Source organism: Pararge aegeria, chromosome 21, assembly GCF_905163445.1.
Source record: "Pararge aegeria chromosome 21, ilParAegt1.1, whole genome shotgun sequence".
Classification (NCBI taxonomy): Eukaryota; Metazoa; Arthropoda; class Insecta; order Lepidoptera; family Nymphalidae; genus Pararge; species Pararge aegeria.
The window spans coordinates 12,024,638-12,044,219 of record NC_053200.1 but is presented as its reverse complement, the minus strand read 5'-3'; the positions used below and the strand labels follow the sequence as shown (position 1 = coordinate 12,044,219).

Here is a 19,582-nt window from a genome sequence, read left to right as displayed (position 1 = left end):
TTATGATGAATCTGCGCAATAAAGCTACATCAAAACATAATGTTGCCAAGAACGCAATTTGTAAAGTGAGTTGATTGGCAAATATGGAAAACTACCAGCATTATTACATGGTTCATAAAAACGCTAAAAATGCTGAGTATTCAAAAGTGAGGTTCAAACAATATAGCTATATTTAATCCATTAAGTTCTTGAAAAAAATATAATATGTTATTCTTGACCATGTTTCTAATTAAATGGTTATATATACATGATTAGTCGATTAAGTAAAACTTTCCCGGCGGAAAGGTATTAAGCTATTTATAGAAAAAAAGAGATATATTAATAATACGATATAATTATTAGGTATGTAGGGATTAGTGATTGTTTGTTATGAAGCAAATGAAACTGTTACGGCTGCCTTTTAAGAAAATTAGTGACAAAATAAAACAATACTGTGAACAGAATGCCATGCCAATGAAAGAGGCGGCTTTTTGTCACTTTGCAAAAACTAAGTTACAGACTTGTCTTGCATTTGCAAAAGGAGATCGGCCAACGTATCTAAGTCGTTTTTTTCTACGTCTTCAAGCAAGATGTCAGCAGTGTTAGATAGTGTTGCAGACAGTAGTGTTGCCAAACTAAAGAGAAATATCGCAGGGCATGTAAGGAACACGTCCTACAAATTATTGCGATGAGTCTGTCAACCTAGTAGGTATTGAGCCTTAATTGACTTTAATTACACCGGCAAACACGCCATTCATATCAGAACTGCTTGTCGGCAGAAATAAGTACTTTTCCGGACAAGCTCTGTCACATAAAGCTCTACTCCTTTTTTCCTGCGATGAAAACAAAAAATTATCTCTAGTGGTGAAATTGAATTAACTTATGTGTTATTTACTGGAACATTACAGTTTTCCAGTTGTTCTTTTTGGTCAATCTCAAAGCCAATTAAAACTTCCAGCTGCCTGTCTGATTGATTGTGATTCTTTTGACTGAATAAAATTGCGTTGCAATAAAACTAAGATTTTCGTGGTTATTCAACATTTCTTAACGAAAAAAATAAATAAGGGAAAATAAGAAAGTTCTAAAACGGTAAAGGGACCCAGATCCATGCAAATTGGTCGAAAAATCGTCTTCAATTTCAGCATATTATTATTCCGTCTGACTATTTTAAGGAAATGTAGGTATACAACGAAATACTGTTGGAGGACGCATAAGAATATTTTATAAGGAATAATCCTGTAAAAATATTAATAAAATAAGTTAAATCGGGCAGTTACCTTGGCCAACGAATTAGTTTGGCCATCCAGAGGGGCAATGCTGCCAGCATCTTAGGAACTTGAAAGGGCTCAAAGATTAGTTTTAAAAGTCATGTGTAATAAACCCATCCTTTTTCCAACTTGTGAGCTCTATGCAAACACTAAGGTCCTGACAGTGCGACAACTGTTTATTTTATGTACCATTTTACGAAAACACCCCGAAGTTCCCTACGATCCAATTATTAAAACAAAACGAAGAACGGATTTGGCGGCTACATATAAGTCTGTTCGTACTGCAATTTCCAAACGGCATTATCCTTTCTTAAGTTGTCTACTGTACAACAGAGTTAACAAATTATTAAACATACTTCCCCTCACAACTCACATTTGTAAAGAAAAATGTTCCAAATGGCTTCAGTCACTCTCTTACGAAGAGACTGAAAAACTGCTATTAGTAGTTAAATAATGTTTATTTTCATACTCTTTCGCCTTATACACATGCACACGCTCGCATTATCACTCCAACTCAAAACAAGCATACACACTCACACACACATATACACATGCACACACATGCACGCATACACACAACAATTATTATGTTTCTTGCATGCTGAACTAACTGTATACTTTAATTATACAACAACTTGGTTTAGAACATAATATAATAATAGCTTTAGTTTCGGAGGTGGGCGCGGCGGCTGGAACGCAGTTTTAAACTTTTCCTGTCGCCATCGTCTCTATTGTTATTGATCCAATGTAATCTGATCATAAATAAATGAATTTTTATTTAAAAAAAAAAAAAAAAAAAAACTGTGCCTCGCTGCGGTGGTTTCGAGGACGTTTTAGATTTTATTTAGTTTTTAAATAGTTTATTTTAGGTTATAGTTATGTATTAATAAAAATTATATTTTAGAGATAATCAAATAAATAATTAAGTTATTAAAAAAAAAAAAAAATAAGCATATTTATTTTTCCATACTACAAAGTCTTTACTTATGACAACCCTATTAAAGATAAAAGGCGGACACGCGCATAGTACCTACGACACGCGCATAGTACCTACGCTACGCGACGCGTACCTGTTATGGTGACAGGAGTCACTGGTTTTTAATTTTGCATGTTATGTTAGGCTTGCTTGATTTTTTCAGAAAAACTATGGCAGTGGTTTTCTCATAAACTATTATCGTTTCGGTTTCACAGATAAGTTGCAGTAACAGCAAACAATGTACCTCCAAAGTATGTGAAATAATATTTCTGTTTTCATTTACACATTGTATACGAAAGTTATAAAACGATAAAGGGGCCTCGAGACGTGCTTTGCCTGGGGCCCCGAATGGTTAATCTGGCCTTGCAAACATTGCAGTGTTCGGTGAAAGCAACGATAGGTGATCAGTTGAAGACAAGTAACTAAATGAGTTTTTATGCAATCACGATGCCCTGTTTTAGGTCCGAAAACTACGAGCTGAGTTCTTAGTCCGCGGTTTATTACGGTTTTTTTTACACTTTTTCTTGAAACTGTTTGTTTTCCTGGGACTAAAATAAAGTGTATGTTACTCTTCGTCCTTTCAACTAACTATAAGCTAATAAAGAAGTAAATTCATTGCTTTTTTATGGCCTGAAGGAAGAACAAACAACACTTACGAATTGCTAATATAACTAGCGGTTGCCGCGTTCTTCGTTCGCATTTGTTACGATTTTTTACGGTGTTTTTCTGGGATAAAAAGTAGCCTATGTTACTCTCCGTCCTTTCAACTAACTACTCGTATACGCCATCAATAAAGTTGATTGGTGGATATGTTAGGGCTTGAAAGAAGGAAGCAAACAAACAAACAAACAGATTGGGTGTTTTTTCTGATGATCCTGAGTTTCAGCCCAGAGTATTTAACTGACGGATGAAGCAGATGACCTTCCCGATGGTAAGTGGAAAAACCTAGCCTTTCCAGGGCATACAAGGAACACATACAAAGTGCCACCCTTTGGACATCAATCTGAGGCGTAGGTGTTAAGCTTCATGTGCCAGTTATGACACCGACAACCACGCCCTTCAGATAGGATGGCTGGATTTTATAATAATAATAATAATAATCTTTATTTCGGACATTTGTCCATATCGTGTTAGTAAAACAATGTAGTTAAACCTATGTTAGTACTTAACAACTAAAAACAACCTTATTCTATACGCAAAATTCCTTATAGTCTAACTGATAACACCCCTATAGCCATGCTTGGCAGCAAAAGTAAGCATTAATACTAGTACAGTTCAGTAGTACGTCCCGGATGACTTCGGTCACAAGAAGTAGTACTAAGTTAGGAAAGTGGCGTTCGAAAAAAGTTAGTCGTATGCTAAAGGTTAGACAAGAAAATTTCCAATTTTTTTGTATCCAGTCCGTTTTAAATCCTCAGAAATTGATCAAAGGTCCTGGTTTCGATCCTCCATGGTTTTGTTCCATGAATGGTAGAGGGTTTATTATATCAAAAAAATCGTAGTACCAGCCCCTAAAACAGTCAGAGGGGAAATACAGTATTAAGTACCAAGGGCGACTAGCGGCACATGTCAACGAACTGGCAAATCAACTGGGAGGAGACGGCAGTCTTCTTTTCTCTAGACTGAAGAGAAACAGCATTCCAAATTTAATAAGTTGATATATGAGCTACTAGGGTAAATTCATCAATGGATGATACCTGAAAAAGAGCAATAAAAATCACCTTAACCCACAAACGAACGGCCCAATGTCTCAAGACAGATTGCCGAGTTACAGCAATAAAAGAAATGAGAAAAAAAAAGTATCAGCCCGGAGTTTGGAAGTTGGCAGTGATTCGCCCCCGTGCCTCGCAGAAAAAGCTAAGCTGACGGTCTTGAGCCGATCTCTTTCCGGTCGTATCGGAGCTGCAGTCCCATCGGACTTTAAGAGTGAGTGAATAGAGATTTTGCGCTAACGCAGGTGTTAGCTCTCACTTTTGCACAATAATATCTCCCGCGTAACTCGCAAATCTCTCTGGTGTTAGACCACCGTGGCCATAATCGTCAGGAAAACAGAGTGTGCAGACCATCAATATTGCTCTCCGCCCCTTTACTTATGTTGATAACTTGTGATGAATGATTCCCTAGTACGCGACATTGCCTCTTTGTTATATTTAAAACATTATTAATATAATATAGAAAATTCTAGACACTTTAATGGCGAGACAAACGATCATTGTAAAAAAAAAACAATAGCGAACAATAAAACAGTGCTTACCTTGTACCTAACTACCTACTTCCAACGTTCTTTGTATGAATCGCCAATTCACATTAGATTTGCTTGTGAGTTAATATTTATCTACTAGTGTCAACTTGTTATTGGTATGTCTTAGAGATGTATGTAAAAAAACTTTTGCGTTTTAAAGTGCTTAATGCGCGGATTTTTACGGTGTATTCAGTACCTATATGTTATCCCAGGTTGTTAACTGTCCTTTCCAAATTTCAGTTAAATCCTTTCGGTAGTTTTTGAGTGAATGTGTACCAAACATCCGTACATCCATTTATCAATAATGAGTAGGATTAACGATAGTTTATGTTCTAAAAATGCAAATACTCGCTTCATTCTTTATTATAGTTTTAATGTATGCAGGATGCTAATGTCTTTGTTTATACCTGCGCGCGAATTATTAGTTACAACCAAAAGAGAAAACTGCGCATCATTTTCCATTAACATGTTTGTTGACTAAGTATTCCTAAATGTAATTGTTATGATTCAAATATCGACTCTAATAAAATGTTAAAACACAAAAGCTGCTATTGCGACTTAACTATGATAGATAGATATATTCCCTAGGGAACATTTTTGTAGGTAATAAATAAATAAATAAATATACTACGACAATACACACATCACCATCTAGCCCCAAAGTAAGCGTAGCTTGTGTTATGAGTACTAAGATGACTGATGAATATTTTTATGAATAACTAGCGTACCCAGCCCGCATCGCCGGGCTAGATTTTGCTTTATTTTATTTAAACAATAAACTTACATCATTAAATTTTTAATTTAAGTCATAATATATTAAATCATTTATTTCTCTCCGTATTCATTCTCTTCTATTCTCTTCTCGAGCGGGTGAAGATCATTATCTACACCCATGTACACCCAACAATAGAATATCATCATAGTAAATAAAAGCTGTATTTGACAGTTCAAAAATAGGAGTGCTCCGATCGTCACCAAACTTTACAGGATTACTTGCCAGGTTAATCCGGAGATTCCCTGAAAGTTTCATTGAAATCGGTCCAGCCGTTTCGGAGCCTATACGGAATATACCCACACACTTTCTCTTTTATGTATATATAGATATACATAAATACTTAGAATATACATATAAACACCCAGACACTGAAAAATATTCATGCTCATTACACAAACATTTTGCAGTAGTGGGAATCAAACCCACGGCCTTGGGTTCAGAAAGCAGGGTCGCTGCAAACTGCGCCAATCGGCCGTCAATTTTGTAGATAATAAGAAGTAGATGCCTAGGAAGATCTGCGTCCGCCGGAAATACGAATCGAGGTAGAAAAGGCGATAGAGGCTGTCCTAGCGATCTACGAAATTTCTAAGCATCTATTTGATAGTTTCTGTGTGCATAGATCATTACAGCGAGAAGCCGGGAGGGCTTTCTTATTGAAAACAGACCGTTTTCGGTTGGCGAGCTTTAACGACTACTATCACAAGCGATGATCACAGGGACCGGGATTAACATGAGTACTGCGTAGCAAAACGTTATAACCTAATAACGCAAAAAGCCAGATTACGTGTTGCGTAGCGTCGCGTAGCATAACGTAGCGTAACGTTTTTATTTCCCACGATAATAATTATTATGCAACTTGTGGGCAGTGCGCAATAGTTGCATGCGAGCAAATATTAGATAAACTGCCTCGCTGATATAATTAATTGTTGATTTTGGGATCTATCTACATAGCTGTTTTTAATAGTACATTATGATACTAGTGTGCTATATTGGTCACTGGAAGCGATGATAGCCTAGTGTGTTCGAGCCCCGGCCGCCCTTGGAAATTTGATAATTTATAATTCTTTTATTGCATAAACTGTGAATATATAATGGTCTTATAAGCCTAAAGGTTTGGGTCTTACAGTTTGCCATTTCAGGCGTGCAATATTATTCAAGCAGTTAGCTTGCAAATAATATATTAAAATATTAAAAATAAAATCGTATTAAAGAATAAGTCATATTTTAACTAAAAAAAAAACAATAAATTATATAATTTAAACATTGATGTCAATTGTTATAATAAATGTTATTTTCAAAATTTATTTTTATTTTTATTTTTAAATCCTTGACTTAATATTTTTAATTTATTTATTCATAGCCAACATTTCATTTACTGATTAATAACACTTATTCAACAATCTGACGTTTCCAGAATCAAAGCCTATTAGCTTATATTACTCTCCGTACTTTAAACTGTTACTATAACGCATTTATAATATTAGTATGGATTCAACGCACGCAATGTTTGCACCTGTAAACCAGTGTTGGTAAAATTTGCATAGAGTTAGCTTGCATCGTGGAGACGGACATAGGACACTTTGTATCCCAGGAAAACTAAAGGTTCCTCAACTACAGCAAAAAGCATAAGTATAAACTGGTGGCAGAGTCACTACACGTCACAAACTCTACGTTTGAAAAGTTATATATAAGGCCTATTTCGAATAAAAGAATTTTGAATTTGAATTTGAATTATATTCATTAGTACAAATTACACAAACAATACTATAAAAGCGAAAGAGCTCTGTGATGAATTTTATAAAAAAAAAACCGTGTTAGAATTTTCTTCTGCTTGATTAGATTTAATATTTACGACGATCATAACGATGCAATACATTTTAATTGCATCAATTAGTTATTTCATCTTGCATCAGCGATTAACGAAATTTGGAATGCAAGGTGAAATTTTTAACTCACGTAGATACCTGATTTAGCTGTCAGTATTATTTTAATGTTGCCACGTTTTTCTACCAACTTCCTCATTGGTCCAGACCTACTCTAGAAACTATCTGTAGTAATTATTAGAGTCTAGTAGTTAAAGTCTTTAAGATAATAATTTGGACTTAAAATTGAGGACACTTAAGGGAATGAAAGTCAAGATAACAGTGTCATATTAACGGAGGAGAAAGTTCTACGGGAGCATCTTAATGACATATACTTACTTATATAATCGAACATAATATAGGGAATCGAACCCACGGCCTTGGACTCAGAAAGCAGGGTCGCTGCCCACTGCGCCCCTCGGCCGTCATTATAATTAATAAAATAATTACATATTGTCGTCCCAGATCACCATAATGTTATATAACGAGCTGGTTTATAATTTAGCTTTATAGATTCAAGCAACTTATCGATAATGTCAACAGTTTACTTAATAATGCGCGCTGCAAATCTTTTCTCTACTACACTATTTTTAGATTTAGTAATAATATTATATGTTAACCGAGTGTTTGTATCCTCTTTGATATCTGATGGGGGAAAATTGTGAATTGGATTACACTATTTTTTAGCATGAAGAGAGAAAGAGTTATGCTGAGATAAATGTATAAATCGATCAAAGTTGCATACGAAGCTACGTAAATTGTTGGCTTTATTGTTGGCCAATATGCTAGGTACCTAAGTAATAAAAAATATTATAGCTATAATAATTATTATTATAGCTAATAATAAATAGATGTAGGTATATTATTATTAGGGCACGGTTTTCAAAAATACACTAACCAATTTGATTTGAAACACCTTACTTTTTTGTTATAGATACTTATGTTTCAGGCTTTACTGACTATATTTTTTGAACAGGCTATATCATATGTTTCTCATTTTAAGGAATTAAGGATGCATTGTGTTTTGGATATCTATTATTCCTTCAATGGCCAATAATCATTTTATTCATAGTTCTTACATTGTATGTTAATATGTTCATACGTTTTTTTTTTTCGTTATTCGGTATTTCGTATTATTCAATAACGAAAAAAAACGTTCCGTATGGACGAGATATTTGCCCTATTGCTGCGTGAAAGAAATGCCATCAACATCGACCAAGAAAAATACATTTTCTTATAATATAAGTGGAGTTTATAAATCTTTATAGTAACACATTAAATCAATGAAGTCAATAATAAATAAATTACTTACCTGTCATATTATTATCGATGTTTATCACACAATCACCATCACATTCCACATTTGCAACAATTTGTATTTGAATACGCATGTCGCCCGCGCATCCGTCTTTTGACGCCGGTGGACTCATTGTTACTGACCAGAGGAATGAATAAGTTCCGATATTTTTTTTCAATGGACTGTAGCTGATAACCTTCATAAGGGTTGTTACGATGTTACTGGGGAATGGGGACTTCGGGAGCTCCTCAGGAGTTGAGCTCTAAGGCTTGACGACATCGGGGATGAAGGGGGAGACTACTGTGACAGTGGATGAGATTGAAGTGTAGTTGTCGTCAAAAATCTGGGAAATTAATACCTTAAGTTCGGGGACGTAGTTCCCCGATTACCTTTAACTTCGAATGTTACAATCCAAAGCGACCAAAATATTTTAAATATTTTTTATTAAAATCAATAAATTATGTTTTGTACGACAATCATATAACATTAATATTTATTTCAGAATAATAAGGAAATTCATTTTTATGAATAAATTAAACGTAGCTAGACAGAATCCTTATTAGAAGCTATATATAAGTTAGCATTATAAATCGCGAAATAAGAATTATATTTTTTTGCAAGCTATAATTTCGCAGTATAATTGAAGAATTTGAATAATATTTTAAAGCAATAGTTTAAAAGCATAGTTCACAATATACTTAATAAGTAAAATAATATAAAAGGCTCTAATACACATACACATAGCTTAGGTAGAGTTGCAAGTTGCCTCCAGAACTCCATAATTTTTAAACGATTTGAATAAATATTTTTTTGTTTGAAACTGTGTACATCCAACATGGTCCCATTGTCATCAGTTTACGATCTGTGGGTCTGCAGAAATCGAGGGAACTGGGATAATTATAATAGTTAACGGAGCATCTAAAATAAAATGTAGTAAGTAGATTCGGTTAAGTTCAACCGTTTGTATAGACAATAACTCTGTCAATGACCGCTAACGTGAGATCATGTACCTCCGTCACGAATTTTTGTATCCACTGTTAATTGCGTTATAAATTATTTTTAGGAATATTTAGTGATCTTGTATTTTCGCAACTTTTAAATAAATTAGACTTGCCACTAGAGCTGTCCTTTTCACACTGTATTCTTGTCGAAAAGGCTAGTATTAAGGATTTGTCTGTTTATTGTATAAAATTGTGTGTAGCAGAATAACGACAACTGTACGCAGACCAATTTGTTTTTGTTTTCTCGGCTTGGCTATGTTATAAAATGTTGTTTTCTTCTTATTATCATGATCACCTTTCTCTTGACTGTAGAGATACATTGGTGCATGCGCTAAGCGAACAAGATATTCTAAATAATAACCATCAGATAACCACGGCTATGTTACATAAGTACAGATTGCTCTATCATTGCTTTAATAGTAACCGGTTTGTGGTTGAAACATAATTTGGTTAATGTTTGGTAGATAACATATTTTTTAACCGACTTAAAAAAGTTTATATCTTTTGAGTGATATACTCGTATTTAATGTGCTGAGTTCTGCTAAAAGAGTTGAAAGTTGAAAATCTGCTCTGCTAAAAGAGTTGAAAGTTTACTATGGAAATAATAATTAGAACCTAAAATTAATATTTACAATAAATATAAGCCGTCTAACTGTTCACTTATGGGCATGGTACCCAAAATGTTGTCCGAAGACCATGGGTCCAAAGTCTCAAACGCAAGCGCCGCAAAAACGTAGTTAGTAATTACAAATAACGGAGTATTTATGGCGCTTAAGCATTATACAATATATACTTATACAATCAGTTATCTATGTAGTTTGTCATAGCGAAAAAAAGTTAGTTCGTGACCAATTTTGCTAATATACAGTTCCTCAGATTTTTCCAAAATCCCATAGGAAGAATACAGTTTCATTCATAAGAAGAATTATCAAATCTTGTAATAAATGACGGAGTTATGAGGTATCAAACATAAAAAAAAAATACAGCGAATTGACAACCTCCTATAACATTTCTAAATTTATTTAACTTAGGTATTTTCATATATTTTATTCTTACAGGAAAAAAAACTGTGCTTTAGAAACTAGCAGTACATTTCTAACAATATTATCTGAGGAATCAGAAGATATTCGGTCGAAGTTATTTTATTTTTAAAAATATTAAGTTTGCACTAAATCACGTCAATATTCTTACAACGCGGATATTTAAAAACGTTATTAGTACCTATAACATTTTCATGATTATATTTATTTTCTTATATATATACGAGCAATAAATATTTTAATAAAACCGACAGCGCGAATAGTGAATAATGAGTCAGTGTTTAATTAGCTTTTAAAGATATTTGGAATTATGCATTGTTAAAAAGAAGTTATAAAAATAAAATTAAGTCCAAATAACACCTGCTATCTTAGATCGTCTTTATAACTGGCTCTAAATAATCTGAAGAGACGTAGACGAGAAAGTTGCAATGCTGCGCTTTTTGTTCAGTCTTGTTGAGGTTTTAAAAATAGTTTGCCCATCACTTGCATATTTCATGTTCTTTACCTGTTGTTCGTTATTTATGCAGAAATCATTCAAATCATTTTTCCTCAAAGCTATTACCATTTCAACGTTTTCAGAAAGTTTTTTGGTGTAAAAGAAAGTACATTTGGTTTATACGTTGGTTGATACACCATTAAAATAGAATTTTTGGTGGATCGAACGAAATTAAAACTGAATTTTGTTTTTGAAGTAAAAATTCTTTAGGCGCGACTCGGGAGTAACTCAGTTTTTTTTTTCTGTCGGAAGTAACGCTTATGTCAGACGTATAGTATAGTTTTCGCTATTTAAAAATAATAATTTGGATTGGTCGTAAGTATATGTCATATATATTGATACTCCAACATTTTCAAACGGATCAATTGTGCAAAGTGTATTCAACAGTTTAAAAAAAATATAAAATGCAATTTTTTTTTTAAATCTCTAAAAATAAGTACGTGTGCGATGTGCTGATCTAACCTTCAATTTTCTACTCTCAATTTAAGTTAGTAACTTTGAAAGTGGTATTAATTAATTTTAAATAGAATATAAAATTAAATAGTCAATATTAAATGAAATGGCGGAGACCCAGGAACATTTTACTCTTTCATCAATAAATAATAATAAAAGTTTTACTTCAATCGCGCGTAAAGGAGACACGCACACCCTTTTTTATTTATAAAAATGCAATCCTTTAATTGAAAAAAAAAATATATTACTATATTTACACTGAGTTAAAAAACGAACTTCAACAGCAATCTCTATTAAATATTTAAATTCACGCCTGAAATTTGTCATTATATTTGATACCTCTCATTATTCCATTTCTAAAGTAACGATAGCGTAGACGACTCGTTAAAACCGTATTAGAATTGATGCAGCCATTATATAGCCATAAAAACAGCCGACTACAATCAATCTTGAGAAGTTAACAAAAGAAGATATTCTAGCAAAGTTTTATTTAGATCGTTCTTATTAATTCTTTTTTCACATAAAGAATATAAAAATAAAAATATAGTGTTTTTAAATACTCTTGTAGGAAATATCAAATTTATATATTTTAAAGTGAATATAACAAAATAAGTAGCAGCCTCCAAAATTTTTACATGCATTTTAAAATTTACAAATTTGATAGTTGCTTGCTACAAGTGTAAAAGGTAAAAACATTATAATGAAAATTATAAAATTAATTAACACTTCATTTTAAAACTTAATTCATAAATGTGTAAAAATTTCGTTTATAATATTATCATATCGTTGATGTTATCATAGTATAACAGCTACTCGTATAAAACGTACTTCACGTCACGGTCACGATGAAACAGGAAAACATACTAAATAAGTACTTTACATTTTTTGTTACGTTTATTTTGAACGTAACAAAAAATGTTAGTTAATAACACGTCCATGCGTTGTTCTTCGTATTTTTAAACGTATTCTTCGTATATTCAAACTAATAATGTTTATAATATAGTAGGTAGGTTTATTATACCGTAGCGGTTTATTGTAAACGATTTTACGAAAATCCACCCATCAGGTTGGAAGGTTGTTGTAAAGTTATTAAAAAGCATTTTTAAAATCTTTAATTAAGAAGCTGAGACCTATTGCAAAATCAGGTACCAACGCCGGTAGTTGACTGCCATTTTTATTTTTACTAGCAGTCCCTCGCGACTTCGTCCACGAATAAGTCAACCTTAAAACTTAAAAGATAGACATACTATCCCGGACTTTTTATTAGAACTTTTAAAGGGGAATAACTTTGTGATTGGTACATGGTTTTATCAAAACTTTAACCTTTTACGCAGCGCACACACCGGAAGCTCTCAAAAGGAAAAATACCCCGATTTTGGAACTATGCTCCTATTGGTCTGAGCGTGATGATAAATTGAACTTATAACTTTAACCTATAACTTCCCTCGATAAAAGGGCTATCCAACACTGAAAGAATTATTCAAATAAAACCAATAGTTCCTGCGATCACCGCGTTCAATTAAACAAACAAACAAACTTCAGCTTTATATATTATTGGTTTAAGATAAGATTTCTTGAATACGGTTCCCAGTTGCATTAAAACGTATCTTTCTTTTTCTATCTTTAGAATGCAACCTATGCTTGTCCCAGATTTTATTAAACTCTGTTCAGCGTCTGAATCAAACGCATATTTTTTAAATTTTTTTATTGCCCTAAAAGCTTTGTTTGCAATCTCACCTAGTGGTATTTTATAATCCTGTATAAGATGGTAGCGGGTTAACCTTCTAGGGAGTATGACAGTTATATTGAAACCTTACCCCAAATTGACAAAGTATCGGAACGCGTAATGCGCGGTAGCTAGCCATGGCCGAAGCCTCCCACCAGACCAGAAGAGAAAATTTAGAATAAATTCCCAAATTTTCCCTTATCTAAATCGATCCCGGGTCCACCAACTTAAAACCACAACACTCACCGCTGCGTCAAGGTAGTCGTCAAAAGATCAAGAGATACAATAAAAGTAGATATAGATTATTTAACATTGTTCATTATAATCACGGACTATATAATCTGTAGTACCTAATGATTGTGAAATTTTAATAAATCGAAAATTAAATTATAACGTTACTGAACCAGGGTTATGACCAAGACTTTATCTACCGTAGAAGGTAAGTTGACGGCCTCCTTAACTCGCTCCTGGCCTCCAAAGCTTTCAAGGTCCGGTGTGCGATTTCCTTTGGGTCATATTTTGAGGAAACGATTTTTATTTTTTAATTGACTCATCAATCTGTTGTTTTCTTCCTAAAGGAGATTATCATTAATCTTTTGTTTTGCTGGCAATGTTCTTCATATTTCCGTTAATTTTTTATCAATTTTGGTCATTATTTTTTCTCGTACGTCCTTCTAGATGGTTCCATTGCTTGACTAGGTTTTGCCCGCGACTTCGTTCACAATTAATCCGGTTTTTAAAAAACCCGCAGGACCGTTTTATTTTCCAAAGACCATAATAGCATGGAATAATGTCATATGTCTCCAAAATCGCGAGTTATCTCAGTGCAACATCAGTTGTGCTGTTACGTCGTACAAGGGGAACGTTTGCAACATGCCGCCCTGTGCCCATCAATTCGAGGCGTAGGTGTTGTCTCATGTGCCTGCAATTACATGTATTATGTATGCAATAACAATTCCTACTAATATTATAAATGTCAATGTAAGTTTGTTTGTTACGCTTTCACGCAAAAACTACTCAACCGATCCATATGAAACTTTGTACACATATTCTTGGAAGTGTTAGAAGTAATATAGGGTACTTTTTATCCCGACATTAAGTACGGTTTCTTTGGGAGAGGGGATGAAAGTGTTTGACGATTTAACACCATAACTCCGACAAATTATAACCGATTTAAATAATTATTTTTGTACTATAGAGGTTATAATATGTATTTAATTTTGCCAAAACTTTGTGTAGATCTGATGAATGTGGTTGGAGATAGGGGACAGAACTCCTCAGCAGACAGCAGCAAACCCCTCATTTAAGGCTTAGCGATGCCGAAACCTTTTTTTTTTCAACTACAACTAAATTGAATGCCACATCAAAAAACAAAAATTAAACGCAGACGAAGTCGCGGGCAACAGCTGGTAAATACATATTTTATTTATGTTTCCTTGTCTATGAAATTAACTAGGAAATATAAACGTCTATCATACTTATTATAATTTTTTTTTAAATACTTAATAACCTTCGCGTAACGACTTTGTGTAATGTAATTGTATATTACCTGTTTAATAGGCTGTTATTTGTTATGTTTAGGTAATATAACGTAGCAGAGTTATTGGGATTGGTCCTTAATAGATCATGAGGAGGTTTCGATTACCGAATTAGCCAAAAAAAGGTACTATACTAAAGGTAGTTTACTATACGTAGCTTAGTTCTGAGGATTTCGAATAAATATTTAAAATTAAAATATTTTTTAAAATTTTATTTTGTTTTTAATAAAAATTTAATAAAAATTATTTTATCTAACAAATTTTTAATGCTTTGTCTTTTACGTTATATCTGATCCCTGTCGTAATTTGTTCTTTTATGCATATAACTTATATAAAATAATTTTAATGTTTCACATCTGCCAGGCGTCCCATAACGGGTCACACATTTTATTTTTATGTTTCGATTTCTGAATACCAACTTGGTGTAGGAAATTGCCTTTGACTACCCCCGTGAGGATGACAAACCGCCGACTATAATTATATTCCTGAATAATGTAGTAATCGTTGATACTCTGCACGTCTGTATTGAAACAGAGTGCAGGTTTTAAAATGTAAATTCTTCCCTTCCCTTTATAATATAAATAAATAAATAAATAAATATACTACGACAATACACACACCGCCATCTAGCCCCAAAGTAAGCGTAGCTTGTGTTATGGGAACTAAGATAACTGATGAATATTTTTATGAATAATATACATAAATACTTACAAGATACATATAAACACCCAGACACTGACAAACATTCATGTTCATCACACAAACTTTTTCCAGTTGTGGGAATCGAACCAACGCCTCTGGGCTCAGAAAGCAGGTTTGCTGCAAACTGCGCCAATCGGCTGTCAATTAAATTAAACATCATCATCATTCATCATCATCATCATCATCATCACATAAACCCATTACCGACCCACTACAGGGCACGGGTCTCCTCCCACAATGAGAATGGGTTAAGGCAGTAATCACCATGCTGGTACATTGGTGGACTCCACACACCTACCAAACGCGCTATCACCGCTTCAAGAATGAAAAAAACAGGAATTACTGGCCTCGTGAAACATGCCGGGCCATGCCACTGGCTTTGTGTAAACCCTGCCTAACTGCTCCGCGATGCATTATTAATGGCCCACTATATAGGGCACACTTAAACGTAAATGTACTTTTAGTAAACGTAAAGTTATTTGTAGTAAAAATATGTAAAAATATAATTGTAATACGTTTTAGAGAGAGAGTACGTTTAGTTAGTTTACGTTTCCAGAGGGGCAATGCTGCCAGCATCTTAGGAACTGTGCCTCGCTGCGGTGGTTTCGAGGACGTTTTAGATTTTATTTAGTTTTTAAATAGTTTATTTTAGGTTATAGTTATGTATTAATAAAAATTATATTATACGTTTTCAAAATAAAGGCTTTTTTATTTTTATTTTTTTATTTTATTTTTATTTTATTTTATAGGGCACGGATCTCCTCTCAGAATGAGAAGGGTTTAGGAGACGGGCTCTAGTCCGTCACGCTCACCATGTGCGGATTGGAAGATTTCCTATGTGAACACCATTCAGAACTCTAAGGTAGGTAGATTTTTTCTCGATGTGAAGTGATATTTCTTTGCATATAATAAAAACTCACGTAACTTCGAAATGTGAGAGACTCGTGCCGGAATCGATTCGAAAAGGAAGTACTACTAATTATTAAAATAGGTTACAAACAAGCCTGCTAAGCTTCTGGAGTGAGCTCGGCTGGCTGGAGTGACCCAGCGGGGAGTCATACCAGTGGCACTACGTACAACGGAAGGTTCCGGCCGACCAAGTACGGCGATAAGCCCAGAGAAAGAAAGAAAGAAAGAGGTTACAAATACAAGCAAATAAATAAATAGAATTACGATTCTATAATATTAGTATGGCTATGCGATATCTATTATATTATCGTTTTAGATTCACGCCAATGACAAAAGTTATTGACCGTATAAGTGGGACACGAACGTAATAAATGCTAATTCTTCAACACTTCCGAAATATGTTAAGCTATTTAAAATACATTAGATCTTAATTTTGAAATACATAAAAAAATATGTTTTAGTAAGTGGAATATTGGTAGTAAGTATATTTAAATTAAGGTAGTTACTGTTGTAATTTTCAATTTCCAGTTACAGATTTAATGGTAACTTAATTAATAAGTAAGATAAATACTATTTTTAACCTACTTTAAAAAGGAGGACGTTATTAGTAACGGATGTTTTCTTATGTCTGTTCGCGCATAACTCGGTCGTTTATAGATGGATTTATACAATATTGTTTTTGTTTGAAAGGAGTCTATTCCGAAATGGTCACATTTAAATTTTATACAGATCTGATGAAGAGTTTTAGAGACACACAACGGAACTGTTCAAAAAATTACAGCTTTTGCTGATATCGCATAAACATGCATTGTTTACGCAATCCCACAACATAACATGACGTCTCGAAAAGGTTACGCATTATTTAGTATATAGGGGTTCACTCACATTTTGTATCAAAGTTAGTAGTAGATGCACATTTTCTCACAACTAAAAACTGTACTACAGAGCATTCAAGCTTAATTTATAATTAAAAAAAAATTTTTAGTTGGTAAGTATACCATTTATTTCAGAAGTTAGTTTTTTTTTAAACAACCAATTAAAACGTGACCCTCGAATAATGAGTTATGTTAACCTGTTTTAAATATTCATTGTAGAATACATGAGAATAATGTTTAAGTATGACCTTAAGGCTGATTTACACCTATTCAGTAGCTTAGTAAATATTTACTAAGTCTATAGTGTATTATGAAAATTAAGCTTAATTTGCTAGACTCCGCGAACAGCAGGAGAATCTGTATGGTGTAATTTGAATTTCTTCAATCCTTATGCTCCACACCAAACAGATCTTCGGCAATGTACCATCTACGCACGTTTCGCCCCGAAACCGGAGCATCCTCAGGAGGTGTTGACTTTACAATGAATAATTGTTTTCTTCATTCGCGGAGTATAGCAAATTAAGCTTAATTTTCATAATATATTATGGATTTCCGCAAAGTAACTGCTTCTATCCACTATCCAAGTCTATAGTGACTTAATTCTTAGTAATCGTTTACACGTATTATTTATTTAAGCTCTTTAGTAGCCCAAGATGGATAAATAACAATGCATTCAAGTGATGAACTCATGCAGCTACTAATACAGTTTACCACATCGTGTCTGTAGGTGTAAACCGGGCATTACAAATTAACCTAGTTTTCTTTAATAGCAATAATTGACGGACCAAGCAGATGGCCCACCTGATGGTTAGTGGAAACCCATTTTCTATAAACAGAGCAACACTTCACATTATGCGAGGGACGTACCCTGAAAAATGCCGTCCTGAGTTAAACCCCACGACTGTTTACAACGAGAACCACGTCTTTCAAAATTGAACACAGCAATGCTGCTTGGCGGCAGAAATAAGCATGGCGGCAGTACATACTTCTACTAGTCATAGAGCTGTAAAGCTGTACTACTAATAATTGTACCATTACATCGTTACACCTTACAAATGTTAGTGCGGCTTGAGTAATAGTCATAATCAAAATCGATTTATTGGTAATTATTTTAACACGTTATATATTCATATATTAAATATATAACGTGTTAAAATAATTACCAAAAAAATACCACATTATATATTAATATATTAAATTCTTAACAATGCTTAAAATTTAAATAAAAACACTATTAAAAATTTATAAAAAATAAAACATCCACCCTCCGCTTGCGGGGCTTTTGAATGCCCAAGCAACCGGCGGTCAGGGCTCCAGAGTGAGGAACCTCCTCACAATACGCGCCGTTTCAAGGACTAATGCCTTCTGTATCCGACCCTTGATCCAACAACCAAATTATCATTACACACTTAAATAGCATTTAAATTATTCGTTAACTTAGTTTTATGATTTTACAATCTAAAAAGCTATGAAAAGACCTCTATACAAGCTTAACGTTTAACTTATTTTTATAGGTAGACTCATAAGCAGGAGACATAAAGTATATCCCCCTATTATTTAATTCCCCTGACAAGGGATAAAATTAACGTGTCCACCTGACAAAGCAGGGCAGCATGGAATGGGAGAAGTTTACCCACGTTTATTATTACTCGTATATTATTTGGATATTATTTCCACTTGTGCGCCAGTGCTCGGAGAGTTGATAAAGCTGTGGCGGAAGATAAGTAAATTTGATCCTTTCCCCTGGGAGAAAAATGTTTTCTGCTACTACACTAGCCGCGCAGAGTGTGATAAATATATCATACATATCTCTAGTATTAATGTATCTCTATAGTGATAAAACATTGAATAACTTTCCCGAAGTTAATTCAGTTTTATTTCTAAGTCCCTTAAAATACAGTTTGAATATTGATATAAAGATTGCTTCCCCCTTTAAGTATCGACTAGTTTACTACTTAATAAATAAGTTATCTAAAATTTAAATAATCACTTGAAGAGTTCGATTCTAAATTATACTATGTTTTACCATTTTAATATTTTTGATGATTTGTCAGCTATACCCAAAAGAGGTTCATCCAACTTGTTTGCATGTTCTAATGTATTTATAAAAAAAAATGCTCCATAGTACATAGTATTTTCATTTGTGTAATCTGTTTTTGAAATTTTTAGTATTTATTCCTGAGTGTGCTTAATTATTAACTTGGTTTGTTAAAATACTAAGCTCATTTGGGAAATTAACTAATCTATTAAAACGTAACCCTGGATTAGTACCAGCAGGATCTTATTAAAAAAGAAAAAGAAAATGTCACATACCATTTCCGTTCATAGTGTTGTCCTGTTGTTCGATCTTTATCACCGGAGTATCGATGTCGTGGTCCGAATCGATATCAATCACGTGCACCTCACTAAAATCACTCGCGTGTGTTTCGTCCGACGATGGCAT

General features: G+C 33.6%; 1 protein-coding gene across 2 annotated transcripts in view; it reads right to left on the bottom strand.

Annotated features, from left to right (window-relative positions):
- LOC120632976 (aldehyde dehydrogenase, dimeric NADP-preferring) overlaps positions 1-19,582 on the bottom strand; it is a 48,477-nt gene extending 28,895 nt beyond the window's left edge. Inside the window, exon 1 of one of the 2 annotated variants that reach the window (XM_039902981.1) lies at positions 19,453-19,582. In XM_039902981.1, coding sequence (XP_039758915.1) covers positions 19,453-19,582 — 130 coding nt within the window. The remainder of the gene's footprint in view (positions 1-19,452) is intronic. The other variant, XM_039902983.1, reaches the window with a different exon arrangement.